Raw genomic sequence first — 13,911 nt, forward strand, 5'->3', positions numbered from 1 at the left:
ATGATTTACCCAATCGTGTTTCAAATCAACTTTTCTTTTAAATATGTATACAAAAAATCAGACTACATATTGATACTCATTTCAAAAATATAGTTAATAGATAAAATATGAACAGCGAAGTTTGCAAACATTTTAAAATATGTAAATATGCAATATACCAGTCGTCTACAAAAAGGTTTGAAAAACACTATTTAGCAAATGATTTAACTAATCGAACAGCGATTGAACAGGTGATCGAGGCTGTTAGGTTAGGTTAAGTTAGGTGGTAGCTGCCCTGATAAGAATAGCTTACTTGGACAACACGAAGGTCCGTTGTGATACCACATACACCAAAAATAACAGTGACTTAGAGAATCGTTGGGTAGCAACGATAAAGCTCCGAATGATACCGATCTCAACTTTTGATAAATCCTCGGGAGATCCAAGTGAGTCTTGACCGAAGTACCTTCGCCTAGTCAGGCAAAAGCTGGGCAATAAAGCATAAAGTGATTTGGTGATTCCACCTCATCATCCTCCATACAGCTGCAGCAGGATAGTTTCCAGTATATTGAGACGTACCGCATGAATACCCGTGGGACAGTGCCCTGTCAAAACCCCAATGACCATTGATAGGTGAGCCTTAGTGAACCCGATTATTTCAGCAGACCTCCTGCCATGTACTTTCGGCCAGAAAGATCTTGCTACCCTGCAAGACGTGGAGGCCGCCCAACGTTTGCTGAGCTGACTCGAGGCCCAGCTATGGAGGGGCAATCCACAGGTGGCCAGCGGAATCCCGAAATCCCTACAGCCATCTTCATCCGGTTCAGTTGTACCGATGGGGGCTAAGAGATCCGCTTGACAGTTACCCGGGATATCACTATGGCCCGGGACCCAGATAATCTTAATTGTAAAATAATTCGATGCAATCGCAAGCGAGGTCAGGCACTCCCAGACCACCCTCGATCGCACTGTAGTTGAGCTGAAGGCCTTGATAGCCGCTTGGCTATTAGAGGTTTACGCCGATCACTTTATCGGCGGCGGCGGCGTAGACTCTATTATATACCGGCGGCGGCGGCGTGGGCGGCCGCCGGCATACGCCGGTGTTCTTAGTTTAAAGAGCTTGATTTTTTCTATTTAGAAAAATAATATTTAAGAAAGGTTTAGTTTGTATGTATCTAAGGAAATCAACGTGTTGGACATTTCGAAAAGATCCGGGGGTTTTGCCTCAAGATCTCGCATACCGTTCAAAAATTTTCAGGAGTAGCTCTTTGCGGAAGGATTGTCCCTCGTTCACCTACTCCAGACATACTTCGAATCTAATACCGGTCTTTAGAGTTGGTACTGCTGCGTCTGCTGAAGAGAAATATAGATACGTAAAATGGTCAAACTTTTGTCTGTATATCTCGTGCAAAAGTTTCACCTGGGGTAACTCCCAACAATCGCTGCGAACACAATTTCTTTAAATCATTTGTGGCTGTTTGGCGGTCATGCACGAAGGCGGCTTACGGTTGCTATTAATGGTCTATTAATACTCATGACTCTCGTGGCACAGGGCGAATCCAGTTTTTTCGAGCTAAAATCCCACGCCTCCTGATCCTCACACCATATGCCATCACAGAAGCTATAGGACTGCTACTTCGAAATCATATGTAACTTCGTCGACGTCAGTTTCCTAGAAGCTCTAGGTGTAGCTCCGAAGACTTTCTAACGGATGTTTTTGTCGCGATATGCTGCCGAGCTACACCAGAGAAACACCTTGGAACGTTAGGGAGTGACTATTTGACCAAAGATGCCGCCCTCGAAATCATAAGCAGTCTAAGTGGATATCATTGCGTAACTCATAGGTGAAAATCGTATAATCCTCGGCGCATCTACATAATTAAAATTTTACAAGGACTCTGGATAAAATTTTTAAAATGTAGACGTTTATGTTCACAACATTGATTTCAATAGTCTTCGTTAAATCAAAACGATATTTTAGAATGAAAGTCGACCGATTTTAAGTTGAACGATGTTAACTGCTGTTTTCCGGCTTTATGATATAAGAGCTCATTGTGGATGGCCGTGTAGCTTAAATTTTCAGACTAGTTCGACTGTCCACGACGTTGGGGTAGTAGCATACACGGTCATTAGTTCGACTATCTTGGGAAAGCTTTTGCTTCACCACTTTGAGTGTTCTCGCGAAGGACAAAGCCTAACCTGGTAACTATATGATCCTACGTATTCACATTTGTTAAAGGAGCCGTAACGGGTAGGTGATATTTAAACTTGGTTGACAGGCTATAACCAATGTGATTCACTCCAAAGTACTAGTTTTGAATAGGGCCGCCAACTTTAGGAAATGTCAACACGGGAGACTTGGGTGTTGAAGGATGAAGTGTTAAAAAACAAAATTAATATTTCAGACGCTATTGTATAGTTTCGCAAATAAACAACAGATTTTTGAATGTAAGCTTAAGTGATTTTTCAAACCCTTCTCATACGTACATAAATCTTCAACGTAAGTATAAGGTGGGAATCATTCAAAGGAGTGTTTAAACCCCTGAATCCTACAAAAGGATTTTGCATCACTGATTTCCCTTATTCTTTCAGCCAATCGCAATATAAATTTTTTTAAAAAATCGGCACCTTTTTTGGGTAATTTGCTTTTTTTTAACAACTGAAGGACAATTTGAAAACATGTTCACCTTGGGTCATTTTATTTGAATTCATTGTTCATTATTTTTTGAATCTTTTGAAAAAAAAAAATTTGCAAAGTGAGCATATAAATTTATTATATAACGTTTCTTTTAGTGTTTTGTTTTAATCACTTGGTGAATTGGGTGATGCGAAGTCCGTGACATCGAAAGTACTTGTTTTTTTTAAATAATTTTTGAACAGTTAGAAACAGTTAAATTTCGCAATTAGTTTCTTATAACTGGCAGTGATGCGAATCCCTTGATACCCCTTTCGACCATATCTGCCCAATATTCGACATGAGCAATAAATGGCCTAAACAGTCTTAAACGAGTAGAAAACATAGTAACGCGCCGGACGCCGCCGCCCCGCCGATATTTTTGACATTCGGCGGCGGCGGCGTTTATCGGCGGCGTATATCTCTATTGGCTACCAGAGTAGATGTTAAATTCCCGAACCGTAATAGCACTGGATAACACTTCATCCACCGCATCCTTAATCGCAGCAACTTCCGCTTGGAATACACTGCAGTGATCAGCCAAGTTAAACTTGCGGCTTACATTTGCCTCTTGACAAAAGACCCCCCACCAACCTTTCCGATCAACTTCGACCCATCCGTGAACAAGTTAACTGGTCCCATGCCCCAGATAATTCCTCTTCCCCACTCCTCTCTCGGTGGAATGACTGGGGTGAAGGTTGTATAGGTAGCAGTTATCGGCATACAAACTGGCAAGAAGGCTAGAGTGTCCGAAATCAGAAAGCCCATAGCCTAAATAACGAAGCCTGACCAACGACCTTGCCGCGACCGCCTTTCCCGCAATATCTACTGGATATATGTTCAGCATGACGTTCAGTGCCAACGTAGGTGTTGTTCTGAGAGCGCCACTGATACCGATCAGCGCCGTCCGTGCACTTACATTAACATTTTGGGGGTGCTCACCGTATCCACTGCTTTCCACCAGACCAGCACCTCATATAGCAGAATCGGTTTGACAACCATCTCATAAAGCCAGTGTACTACTCCTGGCGAGAGTCCCCATCTCTTTCCGATAGCCCCTCTGCAGCAGAACAAGGCAACCGCGGCCTTCCTTGCCCTATCTTCCACATTGGGTCTCCAGGACAGTTTCTTGTCCAAAACAATCCCCAAATATTTAACTCTATCAGAAAGTATCAACGGTATCCCTCCAATCGAGGGAGTTCTGAAATCGGGCATCTTATATCTCCTTGTAAAAATAACCAATTCCGTTTTTCCCGGGTTGACCACCAATCCACATGATTCAGCCCACCTAGCCACGGTATCCAGGTTGCCCTGCAGAACATCGCGTAAGGTGCGCAGAAATTTGCCTCTGACAAGGATAGCGAGGTCAGCTGCATAGACAACCACCCGACAACCATTGGCTTTCAGCTCCACAAGAAGCTCGTTGACTACCACAACCCAGAGCAGAGGAGATAGGACAACCCCCTGTGGCGTGCCCCTGCACACCTTCCTCTTAATCAGAGCTGCTCAATCCCTATACACTTGTAGCACTATTGTTTTTGTTTTGCCCTGAATCATATGCACAGATTCAAATTCACACTTTGAATATAAAAAAAAATGTTCATAGCACTCCCATATGCCCTCACATCATATGAAAATGCTTGAATTTCCTATGAAAGTGCCAAGAAAAAGCACTCCCGTATAAAGCTCAGGCACTTGTGTATGATAAAAAAATTTACACTAACAATTTCACAGCTAAAAATTATTCGAAAACATTATAGACCTGAAAAAAATTTGTAATCAAAATTGATTTATAAATAAAATCAAAATAGATAATTGACCGCGGAGCTGAAATATATGGGCCATATGACCAAAGAATGTAAGCAAAACTGTACCAAAACAAGAGGAGCCTATTCTAACTACATATGATATTAGTTAATTACCTTCAACGGAAGGCAGTAACTAGTGATACAAAATTCTGGTTCACAACTAGACCTAGAGTGCCAAATAAGTATTAGTTCGTTAATAACTAGATTTTCTGTTATAAAATCGACTAAAAAACTGTTACCAGCTTTAACGAGCTGCGGCTACATATGAGTATGCATCTTTCTCAATACTATTCCACCAGTACGTAACTATCGAAAAAGTACCAAAAAGAAATTTGTATATAGTTAGGAAATAGTGAAAAGTTAAAGCAGCGGGGACAATTTTCACCGTCTAGTACATCGCCAGTTGAAAACATGTAAAAGAGGTAGATGGCGAACTATTAGTGGTTCAGAATGCAGGAGAAATGCACTTATTTTGAACTAGAGATTTTCCTCACGGGGTAGTTTCTGTGACCTTTTATTTCAACTCGGTATATTATTTTTCTTGGTTATGAGACATTTTTTGACTGGAAGTGGGGGGAACCGTAAAGTAACCATGCCAAATGTTATTTTAGCACCTCAGTAATCTCTGTTGCTAATATATGTGACCCGGTCTAAGAAAAGGTGTCTTATGACTCAAAAAAGAAATTGCGAGAAACAGCTGTTAAAGATAAACAATGCATTTCTTCAGTTTCTTAGTAGTTTTTCTTTTGCATTATGAACAGTCATGTCCAAAAGGTAAAGCACAAACCAGTTTCTGACCGATATTTTGGCTCCATTGCCATTGAAAAAAAATGCTATCAAAAGAATCTGAGGATGCTTCACCAGCCACCAAAGTGGCATCGAATGAACCAAATGCTTCATCGTCTTTCATTTGTGCTCTTCTTTCTCTACATTTTTAGTACACTTCTAAGCAAGTTACGACTTTCTACTTTTCACCACGTGAAAGAGCGTCTCAAAAACTATCGAACCCAAAAAAAAAAAAACTGGACATTTTTTTTTTTGAGTCATAAGCCACCTTTTCATAGCCCTGGTCACATATGTATGTAAATTTGAACACAAATTTAAAACACTTGCTTCAGCGGTGATTTTGCCCAGTATCGCAGGTGGTGGTCCCGCTACGTCACCATGGGGCATGTACGCTGAGACCACCCACATTTCATTACTGCCTCGCTCGAAGCAGACCGTGGTTTAGGTCAGCATTGCTGAAATTAGAGAGAATAAAAGCTTTAATCTCTTTTTTAACAAGCACACAGGATCTAGACCTAACTGCCTCCCCATGCACCAAGGTGTTGAATTTTCCAGTCCTTAATCCAGAAATATTTCTGCCGTTGCTACTCATCCACGGCTCCTGGACAAGGACTATATCCACTCCGCCTTTTTCAAGGCAGAACAACAAATTTGCGGAAGCCGCCTTAGAGTGTTGAAGATTGATTTGACGGATTTCCATCAAAACCGCTCTTCTTCCGCACCCCACACTTGGCGGATCCGTGTTAGTCTTGTCCATTGTTGAGTTGAGTTGTCTTTTCTAGATCCGCCATTATCAGTAGAAGCAGGGGCACCGCGTGCAGGACGTGATAACTAATCACGCGTGACAGTTCATCACTATGGCCGGTCTAAGACTGATAACAGTCGCTGATCCAGAGCCTGGAACCACGTATGATATCCAAGCCAAGTATCTTAGCCCCCATCGAGGCTGTTTACTATTGCACAATTTTTTTACAAACATTCGCCACTTGTATAAATTCACAATGGCTGCTACAATAACAAAACATTTTGTAGACTGTCTTGTTTTGATTTCGAAGTAAAAACTCATTGCGAGCATTTTCTATTAACAATATGGGAGTGTTACATACATATATGACTAGGAAGAAGTGCCGTTGTCACCCGAGGTTGTCAGCAATGGAAGGGAACCCTCTACTGAGTTTTCGAAAGTTCGATCTGCCAGATGCTCCCAATCGGTGTTTGTTATAGCTAAAAACAATGACTGGTTAAGTGGTTAAGCGACAATGTATTATGATAAGGAACTTTACCTACTGGGAAGTAATTTTCCTTCTATAACTTTCATGAAAATGAAATTGTGTGTTAACTTTGTCACGATCCTCAAAATTGTAAGTCCTTAAAGGAAAATATATAGACCCACCAATAAGTATACCGAAATGATCAGGATGAAGAGATGAGTTGATTTAGACATGTCCGTCTGTCCGTCTGTCTATTTGTATGCAAACTAGTCCCCCAATTTGTGAGATATCTTGGTAAAATTTGGTTAGCGGGTATATTTAGGTGTCCGATTAGACATTTGTCAGAACTGACCGGATCAGACCACTATAGCATATATACCTCATACAACCGATTGTTCAGAAAAGAGGATTTTGTCATATTTTCCTCAATTAATCAGATTATCTTAAAAATCGCTTAGGTATGTGCATCTGTTCACTATATATTTCTTATCTTATGCAGCCGATTATTTGGATATTACGAATGGAATAAGATTTTGGTTCAGCCCCATTCCTAAAAAGTGTGAAGTCTTCGGCACAGTCCCATCTTTACTTCTTTAACCATAGCTTAACCGCAATTTTTAAAACTGTATCTTCGAACTTTGGTAATGTTCAAGTTAGGCGTTTGCAAATACGAATTTTCGCAACTTCCCAGATACATTTTTATTGGCATATTTGAGTTGCAAACTTTTCTCGAACCAGAACCTTGTAAGAATTCATATATATATGCATAATACCAAATATACGCATATTCATACAAATATATGTACATACTAATGTAGATATATTTATTTTACTTAACAAGGGTGTGCTGTAGACTTTTGGTAGTCCAGCTCAATTAACATCATAAGATAAATTCTACTGAGTGCAGTCTACTCTCTATCACAGACTAGGCACAGTGCAACATTTTTACTTAAATTGGTGCATGAGCGCGGTCAGAAGAAAATGCTTAACAATTTTTTTTATTTTCGATTTGTAGGCCGAATTTGAACTTTGCGTATTTGAAAATATGCATTTTTCAATTGTATTATTCATTATATTTAGAAAATTTCGTTAGAGATGTGTTCTGCATGCACCAATGGAAACATGAAAGGACTTCTTAATCATTTCTACAAGGGTCCAAGAAATGCTCAAGAAAAGATTGCAGTTCTAAAGAAACTTACATATTACAAAAACCCACTGTGCAATACTTCAGGGAGAGAACGAGAAAAATAGGCATATGTTGTTTACACGTTAAACCCCTCCCACTTTTTAAAAGAGCGAATGTTTGAATGCACTCTCACTCAAAGAAATCAAGTAAGGACTGTAGTGTCTTCTGCTGCGTCAATAGGTCTCATAGCTTTCATGAATATATGGACGCACCGAAAATTAACACCATTGTAAACCTTTACAAGTAGCGCAACTCACAGCTGATTGCTCAAAATTTGCACACACACACAAATATTACTTAAGGTCGAAAACCTTTTAGAAAGTTCAAGTAAAATACTAAACAGACATAAACTTTGCAAATATAACTTAGGACACCTTATTTACAATAATTAAGAATAAAATTTCACTTATATTCAATTATATTCGCCTAACTTTTAGGTACCTAAACTAACCTAAAATAACCATTTAGGTTTTTTCTCTATTTAGGTAGTAATTTATGCAAACTCGCACAAAGATTAAAGGTATATTGATACAATGCAGCTCTGATCTGCCTGCTGTTCTACATTCCACTACATTCGACTGCTTTCATTTACACCCTCCACACAATTCGCTACGTAACTTCAATTCAAGCTGCCAAACTATATAGTTAACAGTAAGGAACACTTTCAAAATTTCTCACTAAAACTAACACTTTCAAAACTTCTTATGAAAACCAGTTTGGGCCTCTAGGTGACGAAAACTAGCAATTTCACTTTCTGGCTGACGAAAATGAGCAATTTATTATTGTTTTCCGTCTTATTAGAAGACCTGGAACAAAATTTAAAGGAACTTTGAGTAAGGAAAGTGTATTGCAACTGCTTAATCTGGCGACTCTAATGAAATTGAATAATTGTCATCTAACACCTCATTACTAATCATAACGATTGTGCTTTTAAGATTTTCTTACATCACGGTAGTTATCCTTTTTCGCGATAACTGATGCTAACTGGGAGTATCAAGGGAGACCAAGTCTTTGTATTATCATATCTGCTTAAAGTTCAGAGTAATACCTGGCTATCACTGCTCACGCGTTGGGTCACATCCTCGATAGATACATCTGTAAGCTTATCTTGAACACCTTTTTTTGATTTTCCGTACCGTATTAATATATTTCAGGGCTGTCCCTGCGATCTGCAAACTTTTTAAATTGGTGTTATATTGTTCTTGAGTCTCACTTTCCCTCTGCCATTTATAGCATAAACATTAGGGAACGACTTGGGACTCGAGTTTTTTCGAAGAGCTTTATGTTTGTGAATCGCCTCTGCCATATCATTGTGCAGGGGTATCATGACTGGATTGCTAGATTTGAGTGCGCTGGAAAATTTAAACTACTAACGCAAGGTTTCTTTTAACTCACATGATCAACAATAACAGAAAATTCGAAACATGTTTATAATAATTAAAAGAACCTATATTATTTCTGAACACCTTGTAAAAAAAAAAAAAGTAACTCAGTTTGAACAATCGGTAATGTAGTCGGGTGTATAAGATAAATATTATTCAAACTGAGCTATTTTCCAAAAATCTTCGAATACTCGTAAAAGTTCGGTAAAATTTGTGGCCATTACTGTATGTAATAACAATTTTTCTAAAGCCGACAAAACTGTGTATACCATTTCGTGTTCATGAAAGGTATAGAAAGAGATCTCAGATATAATTAGCAGCTGCTGGCATGTCATAGAAATTTCTAGAGAGATAATCGCGTTCTCGTTAGCTATTGTTGTTGGCGGTATAGCCTACTGAATTATAGTGAGAGAGAACATTGAAAGCAGAGAGGTCACGCTAAGAGCTTAAGCTGGTATGAGTAAGCAAGTAAGTCTGGCACTTTTGCATTTTATATTTATTCCCTTTGTACCAAATTATACACAGTGTAGCATTTCTACTAACATCGAAAATTACTGGCATGATATAATGCTTAAAATAATAATCGTATTAACGAATAGGGGAGATCGGGGAGCTTCGTCGTTGCGTTACTTTCGTCAACGACGTTTTTGGCATGAAAGAGAAATCTGGCATCATCAAATATCGACGCAAACTCACCCACCACCAATAATAATGACCATTTCAAAGTTGCACATCTCTAGCTGTATAACTGATACAAGTAAACGTACATACTTTTGTGTTTTCGCGAGTGCCGATATTATATTTCAAGTCTTTTGTGCAAGTGATTTTCAATATTTACATGTGTCATTAAAAAAAAACAATTTATTGCAAGTGAAAGGTGAGAATGTGATATTTGTGGTAAAGTGTAGTTAGTATATTTAAATAATTCATAAGCCCTGAAAAAATCTCGGCGGCCGAGTGTGCCCCGTTAAGACGCTGTATTCACCCGGACATCGAATTCTTATTTGAAGTACCTAAAACTTTCTTCCTTCTTTATCGCATTAAAAATGGTTGCTCAAGCGAAAGTGACAGAAGGGTTATATATGCAGATAAATAAATAAATGTAAAGCGCAATAACCTCCGAAGAGATTTTATGCCGAGCTCCTCTTCCAATTTGCGTCGTGCTCCTTTTAATTTTTCCTAGAAATTAGCCGGACGGGACCTACTTGTTTTAAGCCTACTCCGAACGACATATGCAAGGCAGATAATATTTCCCTGAGAGCTTTAAATATACAGTAAGCTTTCTTAGGATACTTGATATTTCGACAACCATATTTTTCAAGAGCAATGTGGAAGACGTTCCTTTGGTTTTGAGTTTAAACTTCCACAGCCCTCAAATTATGCTTCAACATCGCGATGTCGTACAAAGTATATTTTTGAAGTGGATCTAAGCATTTTTAATATAAAATAACATTGTATATAACTAAACTGGCATTAAATGTATTTTTTATTTGTAACATTATATTTAAGAAAACGAATTTTTTCAAAATTTCAAAAAAACTTTAAAAAAAAGATTTTTAATCTCATTTCGGAGCTTTACTACATGCCTGATGAAGGTGTCCCATCAATCCCGCCAGCTACCCCGCCATGGGGCACATTCAGCGAAATCAAGTATTTTCATAAAATGTTAAAAAATTCAGACAAATGTTTATGCTAAATTTCGTTCGGATTTGAAGCATTTCGATCGACTTATGGCATCAAAAGTATTTTGGAAAGAGTAAGGGGCGGGTCACGCCAATTTTCAAAATTTGTTTAAGTTTTGTCCTTAGCTCAACCATACCACTACTGAGGTAAAATATCAGTCAAATGTTGCTAAATACCATGGAGTTATTGCACACTTTATTAAGGTTAGAACTTTAGCCGATTTTGATTACCTTCACTCAGTCTATATAATTTGGCAAAAACAGTGTCTGTGCCTAATTTCAATGTTATATCTTTAACGGCTTTTGATCTACGGCTTGTTAAACTTCCAAAATTTCTTCTTCTAAATGTGGGTGCTATGTTTCTAAGCGTGCTGCGCCTCGGCAGTGGTTTGACAACTCTTCGGTCATAATTCATAATTAAATTGTTTATGTTGTTTTTTTTTTTTCTAAATTTCAAAAAAAATTGTAAAACTTAGAGTAGTTTCGGAAAACGTATTTATTTCCAACTACTTTACCTAATTTTATTTTCATCATCATCACCATGCTTGCCACACTGTGCACTGTCATAAAAGAGCATTAGAGGCGGAGCCATGCATGCAACTGTGAGCAAGACATAAAAAAGAGAGGAGACTTCAATGCCAGCTCTCGGCATAATGCCAGCATAACGTAGAAATTTCTAGAAAGAGAATCAGGAAACTTCCGTGAAGAGCCGATTTAGTATAAATATCGGCGCAAAACGCGCTTCGCATCAGAAGTAAATAAACAAGCAAACAATAAGCAACCTTTAAAGAGATTGTGCAAAACAAAACAAACGCAAACTTTTAACAAAAGTATTTATTTGAAAATTATAGTGAAGTATTAAAGCAAACACAAGAAGATAAAATGGTAGCAATTGGTATTGATTTGGGAACAACATACTCCTGCGTTGGTGTTTTCCAACATGGCAAAGTGGAGATCATCGCTAATGACCAAGGAAATCGCACAACACCAAGTTATGTGGCATTTACAGATTCAGAGCGACTGATAGGTGATGCAGCAAAGAACCAGGTGGCTATGAATCCAAAGAACACAGTTTTCGATGCGAAACGATTGATTGGACGCAAATATGATGATCCAAAAATAATGGAAGATGTGAAACACTGGCCATTTAAAGTGGTTAGCGATTGTGGTAAACCCAAGATATGCGTTGAATACAAGGGTGAGAACAAACGTTTCGCGCCAGAGGAAATCAGTTCAATGGTGTTGACCAAAATGAAGGAGACGGCTGAAGCATATTTGGGTACAACAGTGAGCGATGCTGTAATCACAGTGCCAGCGTATTTCAATGATTCACAGAGGCAAGCAACAAAAGATGCCGGACGAATAGCTGGTTTGAATGTGCTGCGAATTATTAACGAACCCACAGCAGCTGCGTTGGCATATGGACTCGATAAGAATTTGAAAGGTGAACGTAATGTATTAATCTTCGATTTGGGTGGCGGCACATTCGATGTATCAATCCTAACCATCGACGAGGGTTCACTATTCGAAGTGCGTGCGACTGCTGGTGATACACATTTAGGTGGTGAAGATTTCGACAACCGACTTGTAAATCATTTGGCGGATGAGTTTAAGCGCAAATACAAGAAAGATCTACGTTCAAATCCTAGAGCATTGCGTCGTCTACGCACAGCTGCCGAAAGAGCGAAACGCACCTTGTCATCCAGCACAGAGGCTACTATTGAAATCGATGCACTGTTCGAAGGAATCGATTACTATACAAAAGTAACAAGAGCGCGCTTCGAAGAATTATGTGGAGACTTGTTCCGTCAGACTTTGGAGCCGGTGGAGAAGGCATTGAATGATGCAAAGATGGACAAGAACCAAATTCATGATATCGTACTGGTTGGTGGTTCAACGCGTATACCAAAAGTACAGAGTCTATTGCAGTCGTTCTTCTGTGGCAAGAGTCTAAATCTTTCCATCAATCCGGATGAGGCTGTGGCATATGGTGCAGCCGTTCAAGCAGCTATTTTGAGTGGCGACAAGAGCAGCGAAATTCAAGATGTCCTACTGGTTGATGTAGCGCCACTGTCATTGGGTATCGAAACTGCTGGTGGTGTTATGACGAAAATCATCGAACGAAATTGTCGCATTCCATGTAAGCAAACGCAAACATTCTCCACATATTCCGACAATCAACCTGGCGTCACAATCCAGGTGTTTGAAGGTGAACGTGTCATGACCAAAGACAATAATCGTTTGGGCACGTTCGATCTATCTGGTATACCGCCAGCACCACGTGGAGTGCCTCAGATAGAAGTAACTTTCGATTTGGACGCCAATGGTATACTCAATGTATCGGCGAAGGAAATGAGTTCTGGCAATGCTAAGAATATCACCATCAAGAACGACAAAGGACGTCTATCACAAGCCGAAATTGATCGTATGGTTAATGAAGCAGAGCGATATGCTGAAGAAGATGAACGACAACGCGATAAGATAGCGGCTAGAAATAATTTGGAGAGTTATGTATTTGGCGTTAAGCAAGCATTGGACGGTGTTGGTGACAAGCTGAGTGATAAGGATAAGAGCGATGCATTAAAGGCTTGTGAAGACACCATCAAGTGGCTCGATGCAAACACGTTGGCCGATAAGGAAGAATACGAGGACAAGATGAATACATTGACCAAACTTTGTTCACCGGTTATGACAAAATTACACGGCGGTAGCGGTCAAGCAGCATCTTGTGGTCAACAGGCTGGTGGATTCGGTGGTGGACGCAGTGGTCCAACAGTGGAGGAAGTAGATTAAATTTGTACCCTTTAGACGTTAGTACTGGGAAATATGTAAATAAATTTAGTTGTGATATAAAATTCAATAGTTTCTAGTAACAAATTATTTTTTTTTTTTGTATAAAAAGACTGAAAATATAGAACAAAATATTTATTTTTTTAATTAAAAATTAAGTTTCTTTTATTTTATTCTGACTTGGGTGGGAGGTTATGGGTTTGGCGGTCGTAGATTTTTATTTTTGCATTCAAGTTTGATGGTGTTGTAGGTCGAATGGTTTGCTTGAGCAGTGCATTTCGACATATATACATACATTCATGGATCACACCATATAACATCGGTTTCAGCTATTGGACATATTTGTACCAAATAACTCCACGTACATGTAAAATCAAAAATGTTTGGGATGACATTATTCGATGTGACGTGAT

General features: G+C 39.1%; 1 protein-coding gene across 1 annotated transcript; it reads left to right on the top strand.

Annotated features, from left to right (window-relative positions):
• Nucleotides 1-11,474: 11,474 nt before the first annotated feature.
• On the top strand, nt 11,475-13,652 carry LOC137240756 (heat shock protein 70-like). Its single transcript, XM_067767432.1, has one exon. The coding sequence runs from the start codon at nt 11,591-11,593 to the stop codon at nt 13,499-13,501; it is 1,911 nt and encodes a 636-aa protein (XP_067623533.1). The 5' UTR covers nt 11,475-11,590; the 3' UTR covers nt 13,502-13,652.
• Nucleotides 13,653-13,911: the final 259 nt, after the last annotated feature.

Source organism: Eurosta solidaginis, chromosome 2 (assembly GCF_040869045.1).
Source record: "Eurosta solidaginis isolate ZX-2024a chromosome 2, ASM4086904v1, whole genome shotgun sequence".
NCBI classification, from domain to species: Eukaryota; Metazoa; Arthropoda; class Insecta; order Diptera; family Tephritidae; genus Eurosta; species Eurosta solidaginis.

What these genes read in the sequence shown, in the direction of transcription:
- LOC137240756 (XM_067767432.1), top strand. Translation starts at nt 11,591, where the DNA reads ATGGTAGCAATTGGTATTGATTTGGGAACAACATACTCCTGCGTTGGT.